Source organism: Acromyrmex echinatior, chromosome 9, assembly GCF_024713525.1.
Source record: "Acromyrmex echinatior isolate Ae372 chromosome 9, ASM2471352v2, whole genome shotgun sequence".
Classification (NCBI taxonomy): domain Eukaryota; kingdom Metazoa; phylum Arthropoda; class Insecta; order Hymenoptera; family Formicidae; genus Acromyrmex; species Acromyrmex echinatior.
In genome coordinates, this window is record NC_141860.1 from 7,529,035 (window position 1) to 7,542,326 (window position 13,292).

Consider the following 13,292-nt stretch of genomic DNA (forward strand, 5'->3'; position numbering starts at 1 on the left):
CTGGACATTTGTTTCTGATGCTCCGATCGATTTAACTTTTTGTGAACTTCGCGAACAAGCAATTTTCGCTAAAACACGTGGAAGAAACTGCAGTGACGTCTTGAGCATACAAAAATAAGAAAGAAGTATCCCCTAGCATCAATCACAAACGATATAAAGGAATTTTTCTCAAGCTTTCAAAACCAATAATATTGGAGAAAATATTTGAATTATAATTTTAGTTGTTTTTTTTAATTTGTTGTTTATTTTTGCCGTAAATTTATTACTTACTGTTTTTTTAAATATTTAAAAATAAAACTTTAAATAATTAAGTTTTTAAAATAAAATAGTTGTTTTAATATAATAAAAGGAATAATAATAACTTATGTCATTAATAACTCATATAATTACTAGAATTATTTTCATATCCAAGGGATCCTCAAAAATATGAAGACGATACTGAGCAAGAAGAAGCATTTAGTTAATGTATTCGTCGACAAGAAAGTCGCTAAATCATAAAGACGCCTCCTCCATCGCGAATGAAACGTACGTGAGACTGAAAAAACGTCGGCGTCGTGCTCTAAATCAAACGCATGTCACTCGCCTAAGCTCGTCCTAAGAAAAATAAGGGAGAAACACGGCGACGTTCCCCTAGCTCTATGCTAGACATTAAAAGAGCACTATAACATCTACAATCCCACAACCCTCCTGTTTACGGGAGTAGCAAGTAGAAAGCAGAGAACTCGCCAAATCAATGTTCTAATCGAAGATTAGAAGAAAGATTGTCATGTATAATAACTCATGAATTAATCATCCATTTCATTGTCATGAATTAATAATACAATGTATTTAAAAAAGAAACAAAGTAAATATAAATATTTAAATACTTTAGATATTTTTATAAGCTTATAAATAATATAGTCATATTTAGAACGCGATTTTATCAATAAATACATGCTTTTATGTCTGAAATTCTATACATACGTAATATGAATTGTACGTTAAATATGCATTAACATTGTAAAAACTCATTCTGAAAAAAAACTCATTCTGGGCTTTAATATCTAAATTTTTTTATTTGTAATAATCTAATATTTTACGCTTTTTACAAATAATTAAATATGAATAATTCGTAATTTATTATAAGATAATAAATGTACCTAAGATATCTTCCGTGTATTCTTGCCTTCATGCATAAATTCAGCTTAAATTATTATTCAATGTTATATAAATTTCTTTATCTAAAAATATATACAAGTATTTTATTTAGACGTTTATTAATATAAGAGATTTAATTATTTTTACTACGTTTTTCATACTGTTATCATTACATAAAATTGTTCATTATTTCATAAAATTATTTCTAAAAATATCGCTTACAAAATTTAATTAATTTATTATTTAATAAATTTTTTATTTCAATATTTCTTATTTAATTTTGTTTATATTCGATCATCAAATTTTTTTTAATTTCTTAAAATGTTTTCGCTACAGATCAAACTATTTCTGTTTCAAATCAAAGTTACTCAAATGCATTTGCACTTCGTAAAATCGCCGTAAATCCCTCGAAATCGTTACTGCGTACCGAGGTGGTAATAATCGAAATACGAGTGTAGTCCTCAACCTGTGAACGACGTGCAAAAGAGTCGCACCTATTCCCAGTGCGGCCATAGGGGATTCCCTCGGCATTGTCGTCCCACGTCACTCCGCACCGCTTCAGCAGCCCCCTGGGTTCTTCGGGGGCGCGTGCGCACGCGTGGAAAATTGTGTCTGATAACGGCGGGTGTCCCGACGTCGTTTTAGTATTGGCCGCAACGCCGTAACGTCGCGACGTCTGGATACCGTCTCTTTTCTCTACGATATTTACGTCTCCAACGAAAACCGTCAAAACGCGACATCGAAAAATGAGAAACCGATTTAACGCAGTAAAAAATCATCTCAATCTTCCGAGATCGGTGCCGCTTCGTATTGCTCCGATTGTCACACGGCCACGGCCGGAAGTATAGCGGGCTTCGCGAGAAGGTATGATTGCTTAATGATGATCGGCGTTGTTTTTATTAGTGGCATCGTTAACACTTTTCCTTTGACTTTGACACAAAAAGCATCGTGATAGCGTCCATTTTTACAAACGCGCAAAACCAAATATATTTACAGGATATATCATAAAGAAATTTTATTTTCAACTCTGATAGTATCGGTCACTTGGAGTAAAGATACAAGTATTTATTTATTTATGAATAAATAAATACAAAATTTTATATTGTGCAAACTTTATATTGTACATTAATTTAAAATGGAACGGAAATAATCGACAGTGTTACGAGATTTGAGACATATGTGATGTATAAGTTTTTATGTAACAAAGCAATAACGCTTTATTTTCTCTTTAATCCACAATTTATATATCTACAATAGCGCAATTGAAATTGCGCTATACGGATTTATGTAGCCTCTTTTATTTCCAAAACGATCGCCATTATTATCTCCCAAAATATTGACATTCCTTGGCGGGGCACTCTGTATAGCTCTGCGTCAAAACGAGAAAGTTTCATTCAATCTTTACAAAAATCAATCTCAGTAATTCTACCCTTTTTCGCGAATTTCTGTATAATATTTCGCAACGAAACAATTATTTAATACGAGTCATACTTCGTCAACTACAATTTAATATTCTTTTACTTGACAGGAAGACGGATGTAACAAACGCGGTGCATTTGGCGAGAGAATAACTTCGCCGAATCAGTGCAATTCAAGTTGTACTCAAGTGACTACGATGTCAAAGTGATCTTTTGCAATTGATCGAACGACAGACGTGTGTCATCCATCATGCAGAGACCTGGATTGCAGTTCGTGACTTTGCTGTTATCCTTTTTGATGGTGATAAGGATATCAGTGGTCTCAGGTACGTCCAAAAGAATTTTGTAAACATTAAGATAGATTTGATCTGTACGTCTAAAAACATCATCTTTCATTGTGACAAATTGAAGTAATTTTGCATTCGCCGTAATAAGTTCAGATCACAATGCAAAAAAGCTTTAAAGTTATTTTATATCCATGCGAAAGTCTTTTAATTTTGACTACGTGGCCTTTAATAATTATTTATCGATTTTAGAGAACCTTTTGTTTGAAAAACAATTTATAATTGATCAAATAACAAAAGATAACAAATATTAATACTTTGTGTTGGCTCATATTGGCACTATATATATCATTAAAGATAAATCAAAATTTTCGAAAAATCATTTTCGTGTGCAATTTATGAAAGCACTAAAAATAATATAAAATACATTCATAATTTATGATTTAATATCACAACCAAATATCCAATGTAACGAAAAAGTTGACCAGACTGTTGACCGCCTTGTTCATTCATTAATATCTTTTCTAGCTAGATACTGTAACGTAGCGTAACAATATAATTTTAAAACAATAATAACAGACGATAGAATACAAACGATCTTTTATACGATGTTGGAACCGAATCTTTAAGTCGCGCACTAGATCCATGATTAATTAATTAACTCGCGTCGCCATTGTATGCTAAAATGTCAATATCTTATATGCAATTCTATGCCGAAATGCTGTCACGCAATATTTGTTGGCTGAAACGACTGACGCATCAAAAATAATAAGCAGACGCGCCGTTATCGAATCTCGTTAGATATAATACAGCCAATATTAATGGATACACCAAAGCCAATAAATGTTAACGGATATACCACAACTTTCCGCGTCATGAATTCTTTTATAGAAATGTCCAACATTCTATCGACCAATGTTTCACAATAAACGCGAGAAAAAAATAATGAGAAAAGTAATTTAGGTATAAATAACAATTTTAATTTTACAGAAACAATCTTTGAATAATAATATCGCGGTTTCAGAATAATATCATCGGTAATGAGAATTTTGAGGAGTTAATAGTAATTATGTTGTATAAAGGAAAGCTTTAGATGACAGCTAAGTTGACCTAACATCATTCTATATTAGACCAATCCCTAATTGGAAAGCGGGAATTGAGGGTATAGGATTAACCTTTGCACTAGGAGCGTAATTTTCCGTGTGGCAGATGCGCCACGTTTTCTTAATGCATCAATGCTGCCGCGCTCATCCAATTATTCCCGGCTTGTGCCGTTGGTAAACATCAGTGAAAACGAAAGGTTTTTTTCCGCAACTCCAATTGTGACTTCATAACAATCTGATAACATTGTAATTATAATGTTACCGTTACAAACTGTAATTATAATAATATAAAATTGTGATACCGCGTGATGTGATAGTTATAATATTGTAATTACAAAGCATAAACTATACAAGAAGATAATATTACACTGACATTTTCAGCAATGCGCAAACCCAAGCTCGCATTTAGTTATAAGCTTAACAAGTCGTCGTTAAATTGCACCTCTTCACAACACCGGGAATAGATCTCTCCGAGCGGCTTTGCTCTAATTCAATTCTTACGCCGTACGCTTTACGGGATATATAGCATTGTACGTAATTCCCAGGAAGCGCAGCATGTCACGAGACAATGCGAATTTCGTTAACGCGCAGGAGGCGGTAGGCGCTCATAAACGCCACAAGTTACAGACAGGCCCTGTCCATCGGTCTTTGCTCGACTTCTCACGCACGCCTGCGGGACTATCGATTTCGCGTACAGAGCCGCACGAGCGCGAAAAAGGGTCTCGGGCAAGGGTGCATTGATAGGGGCTGACGATAACGCGTTCGCAGAACGCAGCTCCAGGTGCAGGGTCGTTTCGCCCTTCAAACGCTATAAGTCACGTTAGGCACGATATCTGAAATCTACGAAACTGTTCGAGTCTTAGAAAACAAGAACTAGCTAAAAAATAAGAAATTTTCTTTTCTACAAAAAAGAACTACAAAGTTTAATTTAATGAATTAAATTAAATATGAATTATGTATTAATTCAGAGTTTTTATGCATTTTTGTATAGTATTGATATAAAAGACTTCAAGTATTACGATAAAATAATTCTTCTATGATTATAAATTATTTACACATATAAATTGCTAATTACTTTCATTTCATTAATCTTTAGAGAATGAAGGTTTATTTTTTAAATCTTACAGCTCTTTTTTAAAATAAAATTTGTTATAATTCATTATGTTACTATATTCCTTGCCTCAGAATATAACATTGTTCCAACGCCATTTACTAGCTTTCCCGTCCTGTACGTTAATATTAGCATTATACCATTAATGAAATATGTCTAAATATTTTTTTTTCATGACATCAAAAGCAGTATTATAAAAATCTCTTTCTGCCATTTCTTTCGTTTAATGTTTGATATAAAAGAGAGTACCATTTTACACAAAGTCTGTTGAAGTGCCGTTGTGAAGTACTGATGGCGATTCTAGATTAAGCCTCAGGACACCAGGGCAAAAGTCGTACGAACAGCGTACCTCTTTGAACGATTTCGTAATAATACTACGCAAAAGTTGACATTCGCGTTTCATCATGCAACGATCGTGCGGTGTCGCGTGCTAACCGCGTATTCTCACGTGCATAGCTCCAATGAACTGCGAGAATCGATCCAGGTCTCTCGCATACGACCGTATTTTTTGCCAACAATTCAGATACTTCAGTTCTCAGTACGACCTATTACAATTATAATCTTTAAAGAATAAATTAATAAAGAAATTTTTCAAACGTAGCCTTGGCATAATCCCAAAAATAAATCAAATAAACGATAGACTCGATGTTTTTCTAGATATCCAAGATATGTGTTACAAGGAAATATCTTCATATTTTCTTGTATCTCTTAACATTTTTTTTAAACGAGATTTATATTTAAACGAGATTTTTTAAAATAAGGATTAAATAGTTTTACTAACTTTCGTAATTTTCCATTATTTTTGAAAATTATATCTTCATTAAAATAAAATTTGCCTAAAATATAGAAAGGACTCTAATTACCGTGTCTCAAAAGCCAACTGAACCTTTACAATCGCAAATATTGTCCGGGCAATTGACGTCATAGTTTAAAGTTCAAAGTAATTAAACATTTTCCCATTGTTCATTAACTGCATTATGCATGGACAATAAAAGTACGGTAATAAAACCTCGATTGCGCGCAAAGCAAGTTGAAAGAGGACCTTTGAATCAAATTCAATTTTCGAGATACCAAATCTGCGTAGATGCAGACAGTATTTGATACTATCGCACTATATCAAGGGTATCTGATGATATTTGGTATCGACGGTTTCCCGCAGATACAGCTTTTTGCTCCTTTTCTTGCCCTGGCCCCTGACGCATTAACGTAGAGGGAGGAGGATACGACGAGGGTAAACGCGACGGGGTTGGTCCCACCCCACGCAGCCCACGACGCTGTGCAGAACTCTGGCATGGCAAGGCTGCGCCGGTTTATTGCTCACGTCACGCTATCGCGTTCGCCGTCCGGCCAAGCAGCGAAATTCGGCATCGATTTCGTCGAAGAAAGTCGCGTCGTGGGCTTCATTGACATTGAATGTGCTATTCAATGGCAAGCCGCAACCTTGGCTGCGTTTCCGTGGTCGCCATTGAGGTCATCATCGCGAAACTATAGTCGCTCCTTTTAACCAATAATAGCCATTATTTTTATCCAAGACATATAACAGACGTTCTAAAGTAATGAAAGTTACGAGGCGACGAGTCAGAATTCTCGACGAGACACCACGTCATTTTAGGAAATTAATTATAAGATTAGCAAGACTCATGCGAACGTGTAATTTAGCAAGGCGAATACACGCGATCGAAATGCGCTGGACGACAGGAAGCTAAATGTGCGAAGGCTAATGATGTTCTGCAAGATACATAGGTGAAGAGATGCATTTTTTAACGCCAAGTAGTAGAGGCGAAGTAACAGAATGCTGAAGTAACGAGTGAAGTGCTACGAGAAAACTGTAAAATATGTAGCACTCGACGTACACAAGTGAGAAATATAAAACCTTAGCACGATACGATACGGGGGCCACGAAATATGGACAAGCGGATAAGTATACAGTTTCCGACGCAAAAAGATAGGCACAGCAAAGTTTGGTTGAGATAAGTTATCGCGAAGGGATAACGTGTCGTGTTCGTGAAAGGAGATATTAGCATTTCGCACGTCTTTCGGTAAAAAATAGAGACCAGCGTAATTTCATGCGACATTCTTCAACGTTCCTGGGTTTCTCCGAATTTTCAAATAACGTGACGCACGCGATATTCGCACCGAAACTAGAACGCTAGATCGTGGCTACACGATCTCGTCACACAATAGCGTCCACTGTTGATGGGATCCTGAAAGGGACCCTTCATGATACTATCGATAAAGCCTCGCGTGAAAGTTCGATAAGTACAAATCGTCGCGCACGACGTGAAACCTTTCGAAACGCGCGCGTCATTCATGACCAACGTTTATCACCTCGCCGCAATAATGCTCTTTTATTTGCGGGACGAACTATAGTATCCGCAATGTCGTATCGTTACTAAGTTGATCTGGGATCGATAATCGAAACTATGTAATGTCGACGATGAAGCGTCGCGTATGAATGTTAATCCGACGCAAACGACGCAAACGACGCCTACACGCGCGGTATTTATGCGAGTAATTAATGAACGCTATCACATGTGGCGGTGGGCGATTGTAGAATAAAAACGACACGTCGAGTCCAAGGCAAGGGTGAATCGTTAAATGTCATTTTGGAAAATATATCCGCAATTTTTTTGAGAAAATAATATCAGCGGGAATGTTAATTAAAATTAACTTCTGCGTTATAAATTGTAATGCATAGGAAGAGATATAATTTGTCTCTGTATTAAATCAATATTTATTTAAATAATTTCAATATGATTTACAGTAACATGTTTGAGAGGTAATTAAAGTACTTAATGATAGTTTCCCGCATGAATAATAATTCAATGACCGAATATGCCGAATGTAGCGATAAACCATTTTCCGAAATAGGTAATTGAATGACTCGAGAGCAATGGAAAAAATTTGATTGTTCATTATTATTGTGAGACCAATGCTTTACATTTGCGCGTCAAGTCATCCTATACCATGAATAGTAATGAGACTGGCGAGACTTCCTATTAATGACGCGGCAGAACACGCAGTGCAAAACGTCTGGCACGAGTCTTCTCGCCACAAAGTTACGGACTCCGTTCGCGGTAATACATTTCACAGTGGTATTACAGTTACCAGATACCAGGTTCAAAAGGAAAACTCTTTTTACTCTTTCGAATTAACTTTCTAAAGCGTGGGATCTCCGAGAATTTATTAAAATTATTTCACCATTTAACTAGACTCGTAGCTATAAGATAATGAGCTACTTACGTAAAGCTCGTAAAAAAACAAATTAACACTGAAAAAGATTTCTTATTGAAAATGGAATTTTCTCGTTAAATTTATTCCAATTGAAATAACCGGATTTCTGATTGATACAATATTTCTGGTAAAATCTACTTATTTCTACCAGAATAATTATATCAATTAGAATTATTCTCGTAGATTTAATCAGAAAATTCTGATTCGTCCATTTTCCACCAAAATTACTATTTAATCCAATCAGACCATTTTTGTCAGTGAATGAAATGTATAAAAATAAAAAATCTATTTCTCTCGTAGTTTTTTTTACAAAAGCTATTTTATAAGTAATATTATTAATCGTATCGACATCAAAATTTCGAATTGCAAATCCCCTCACAATTTTGATAACAATCAGAAATTAATGCACGTCACAACTATGGAAACAGTTGAAAAATAGGAAAATCAAATATCGCGTGCCGCATCGAAATCGTTAATCAAGACGAGTCCTAAAAGCAGCCCTCACCCTCGTTGCAACCTAATCAAAGGGCGCGTGTGCATTATGCGCACGTAAGAATCGATTTCCAGCACCCGCCATTAGTCGATGTAAGAAGGTATTGCTACGATCAAGTTTACTTAATGGAAACTACAGGTAAAAAGATACTTTGAAACTCGAATTTGAAGATATTTCAAGATTTAATCTTAAAAATTTATACAGAAAATAATAAAATTTACAAAAAAATAAGATATAATTTTTAAAAGTATTACAGTTCAACATTCTTTCTCTCTTTTAATTCGATTTCTACAGATCTAAATTATATATCTCAAGACTATATATAGTTCAATTAATCCTAAATTACAAGTTTCAATTGTAATTTGATCGATTTCCATCACGCGAGTTTGATTGATAGGATATTTCTTATATTGATCGCTTGCATTTTTAAGGATGAATGAAACAAGTAAGTAACAATTCTGCAAGTATGAAATTTCCTGGAAACTACACGTTATTTTAGTGTCTCAACTATTCTCGAGTGCTTTCTATGAATCATTGTCTGACAACTGTTCCCTCCCAGTGAAGAACTAATGGCCAGAAACAGCCAGAAAGGATTCAGATCCTACAAGAAGGTGCATCAGAGTATCAAGTATATACGGAGTGTTCTAAATCGCACCTTTTCTCTCCGCAAAACTCAGTGTATTTTAACATACTCCATTATCACAGATAAATTGCCACAAAGTACACATCAAGTACATGTGTCGTTAATGGACATGATTATTCCGTCATTTTCACGAATTGTGTTTTGCAAAGCACGCAAACTAACGAGCATTAAATAATGCGAAAATGCTGCGTGGTAATTTAATCATGCGTTAAGTAAAAATTAGAATTCCGATGTGCGTGCGACATTTAATCAAATTAATAACTTTATTATGAAACAAATGTTGAGAAAAACGTCTGGCAAATTACACTTTCGAGCAAAAGTAGGCTAGGATTATTCACGTCACGAACGTATTTCTAGAAATATCTTTTATAATATTATATCTTTTACTGTTTCAAAATTATTCAGAGATATCACCACTTTTTTTTTAGAAAAAGGATTAGCGAAGATTTAATTGGACAGATATAACGAAGTCAGACAAGTTTACCATTTTATCAAAAATTAAAAATTCAGCGATATCATCACATTGTGAAAACATAAGTTAAAAAAACAACAGAGACAGTAACAAGATCTTAAATGAAAAGTTTAAAGCAGATAATACTATTTTAAACGCAAATTAAATAAAATATTATTAAAAATATTTTTTTTTTAATTTTATAAAATTTATAAATCATTTGTGTACGAATCATATATATACATTACTGTTATATGTTTAAACTATATTTTGCAAATTCAATAGATAATTTAATAATACGGGCTAAAAAATAACCTGAGTTAAAATATTAGAGGAAGAACTGATATAATTTAAAAAATTTAAGTAAACCAAATAATTGTTTCACGACTATTATTATCGCTGCACACACAATACGGATATATATATATCGACCAGTATATATATCCTGCTTGTGTTATTTACAAACACACATACACACGTACGTATTTCATACAGGCGTAACAGAAAATAAAGCTTGAACCATCGTTTCGTAGCATGCAAATGCCTGACCTTAACCTCAACAATGTTTTTCCGCGTATTTCTAATCTTTCCTCATCAAACTCGCATCAAGCTCTGCAGGATTATTATCATACTTTTAACAGTACTCCGAATCCAACAACGACAACTACTTTAATCGTACATACATACAACCGTAGACACAAGACATAGAGTGCTTGTAAAATTGATCGCGGTATAAAACAGCTAAAAACGAGGAGTTCCGAAGAAGATTTCATCGCGCACCTTGGCCTTACCGTGACATTTCACGAAACATAAAAATGTGTCGCGACCACGTATATCCATTAATCGCGAGGGCTTATCTCTCGTGTATGACATACTGTGCTTATAAAAGTGAAACATCCTTCGCGTTGCAGCGAAGACTAGAATATCGATTTCTATCTCTTTCACTAACGCTTCTCAAAGCATGCCATACCGTACATCCGAAGAATATTAATGTACACCGTAGTGCCGTAGTGACACAAAGACAACACGTTCATTAATTTAATAAAGCTTCGCGAAACGAGCGAAGACAGGAGACACATTCAACACAATAGCGATAGTAACGAGCTTTACGTTCAATCGTTATATATGTCTCGTACAATTTGGCGGTTACGCGCTAATCTTGTATATCTTAATTACACAATAAACTTCTGACTTTAGTGTTCTGCTATTCAACAGGATAGAGTAATTGCGCATGCTACAACCGAATCGGAAACAACAAAATTGATAATTATAATAAAAATGGCAAACATGCATGTGTATAAAAATATAATATAACTAGAAAGGATATTAATTGAATATTATCAATGTAATTATCGCACTACCTCATTTATCCACATTTAACCCTAACGTGTAAGGCATGTTTATTATTCATGCAGTACAATCAGATAAATGTAGAATAATAGAAAACATCAGTAAGTCGATATCTCATAAATTTTATCTGCGATAACGAAGTTACACGCTATGACTTTTATACGAACTTCTTTGATCTCTAAAGTGCATCAAGGGATTGAACTCAATATTCTCGACGACAGTAATTATCGTATAGCCAACTTGTTCTTTTGTGTCGACATCGCGTCATGACATGAGCGCATCGTGAACGTTCAACACGTGTTACAGACACGCTACAACTTTACGATATCGTTCTCATTCGTAATCGTGAAAAAATGATGCGATCGCCTCGGTGAAAATTAAAAGCATTTTATGGGGATCGTTAACACAGCTGCTATCAGAAGCCGCGCACCGAATAGAACATTTTCCGGAAAATAACAGCGGCTTTGTGAAAACACGCCTGGTACCATAACGGCGATTACGTGACTCCAAGTGAGCATTGTTTGCGTCGCACCGCTCATAATGAATACGGTATTATTAACGCGATGTAATGGTACCGCGCGATAATGTAATCGAGACTCGCCTCCTCGACACGAATACCCGTTACAACGCACTGTTGTAATTTAATCTGACTATCGTCGTCCCGCGCGAAAAGTCAAAGGCGCGTATGTAGGTAAAAATTCATCCTGTCGGTCCCACAAGAGGGGTGGCTGTCGCCACACCCTGTAACCCACATACCGAATACGCACGTGTGATATATGCGGTATACGTTAACCACGTTGGCGACAACCAACCGCTGACATTTGTCGGCTAATTAACTGCGTACAATACGCAAGATGATTTCGCACGTGCCAAGTCAAATATTAAATTTGGAATATTATTATTAACGCCACCGCATCATACTTATCATATTTATTACGCAAATTGAAAATATGATATATATAATTTCAATTACTTTCTATTAATCCTTCATACATATTATGTCATACTATAGCATTTAAAAATTTTTATTATTTATTTATATATAATATTTGCAATTTCTACGACGCATTTTCTACGTACAGTTTATATAAGACGCGTTTCTGCTTCCTATATATCATGATACGATAATATATATTTATCTTTCTCTCGAGGAGATAAAAGTTCGGGTGTGGGTACGATAAATGTATCAAGAAGCAAGTAAATATTTTCCCGTAAAATTTCTCGTTACGGGAAATAATCGAGTCACGTACAGCTTTGAGTATCTAAATTTTTCGGCCCGGAATTTCGAATTAAGCGAATGAACGTTGCTAATGGTTGCAGATATCGCAAGATATATGTATAATATATACTGTCTAGACATCATCGGTAGAAAATGCAGTAACCTTTATTGTCTCGTAACATCTAACCTTTAGCTGGACATTTCCACTTTAAATGGAACGTCGGGGAATAGTAAAACAAGCTGACAAGTTAAGACGCGACGAGAATGTACCACTACGAGACGAGCGATCGAGTTTTTGCAGACAATCAATAGTCTATATAAGCGGCGTATTTATATCAACAATTAAAGGACGAAAATAGTAGACGGATAATACGAAATGGTTCTTGCATTGCTATGTATCTGCGAATATTATAATATAACGAATATTAAATAATCGAGAAATAATAAAATACAATTAATTAAACATTGATGTAGGTAATGTTTCATTTATGTAGACTAACAGAACTTATAACAAAAGTATTAAATACAACCCGTTTTAACTGTTCAAATATGCGGGATGATCGACGACAATGAATAGTAATTTAAATTCATCCCAATCTAAAAGTCTGATATGAATCGGGCCTGTAACAACGGGATGGAAAGTACGATATGCAAGGAAGTGTGAAAATGTTTCGCAGCTGTATTTTTCACGCCCTGGCATCTATGTAAATGCCGAGCGGACTGAAGAGGCAAACAGAATTCTCTCAATGTTCCACCTGACGTTTCTATATGGGGTAGTCAAAACGCAGATCATACTTAAATACAGATTTTATTAATTTATGGTTACTTTATATCTTTTACTTATGCGAG

At 34.9% G+C, this 13,292-nt stretch overlaps 1 protein-coding gene across 2 annotated transcripts in view; it reads left to right on the plus strand.

The window, feature by feature from the left end:
- The first annotated feature begins 1,755 nt into the window (after positions 1–1,755).
- The window catches only part of Ret (protein kinase receptor Ret oncogene), a 60,063-nt gene continuing 48,526 nt past the window's right edge, over positions 1,756–13,292 (plus strand). For both annotated transcript variants that reach the window (XM_011058080.2, XM_087409429.1), the window contains exons 1-2: positions 1,756–2,001; positions 2,666–2,881. In XM_011058080.2, coding sequence (XP_011056382.1) covers positions 2,806–2,881 — 76 coding nt within the window. In that variant the 5' untranslated portion in view covers positions 1,756–2,001; positions 2,666–2,805. The remainder of the gene's footprint in view (positions 2,002–2,665; positions 2,882–13,292) is intronic.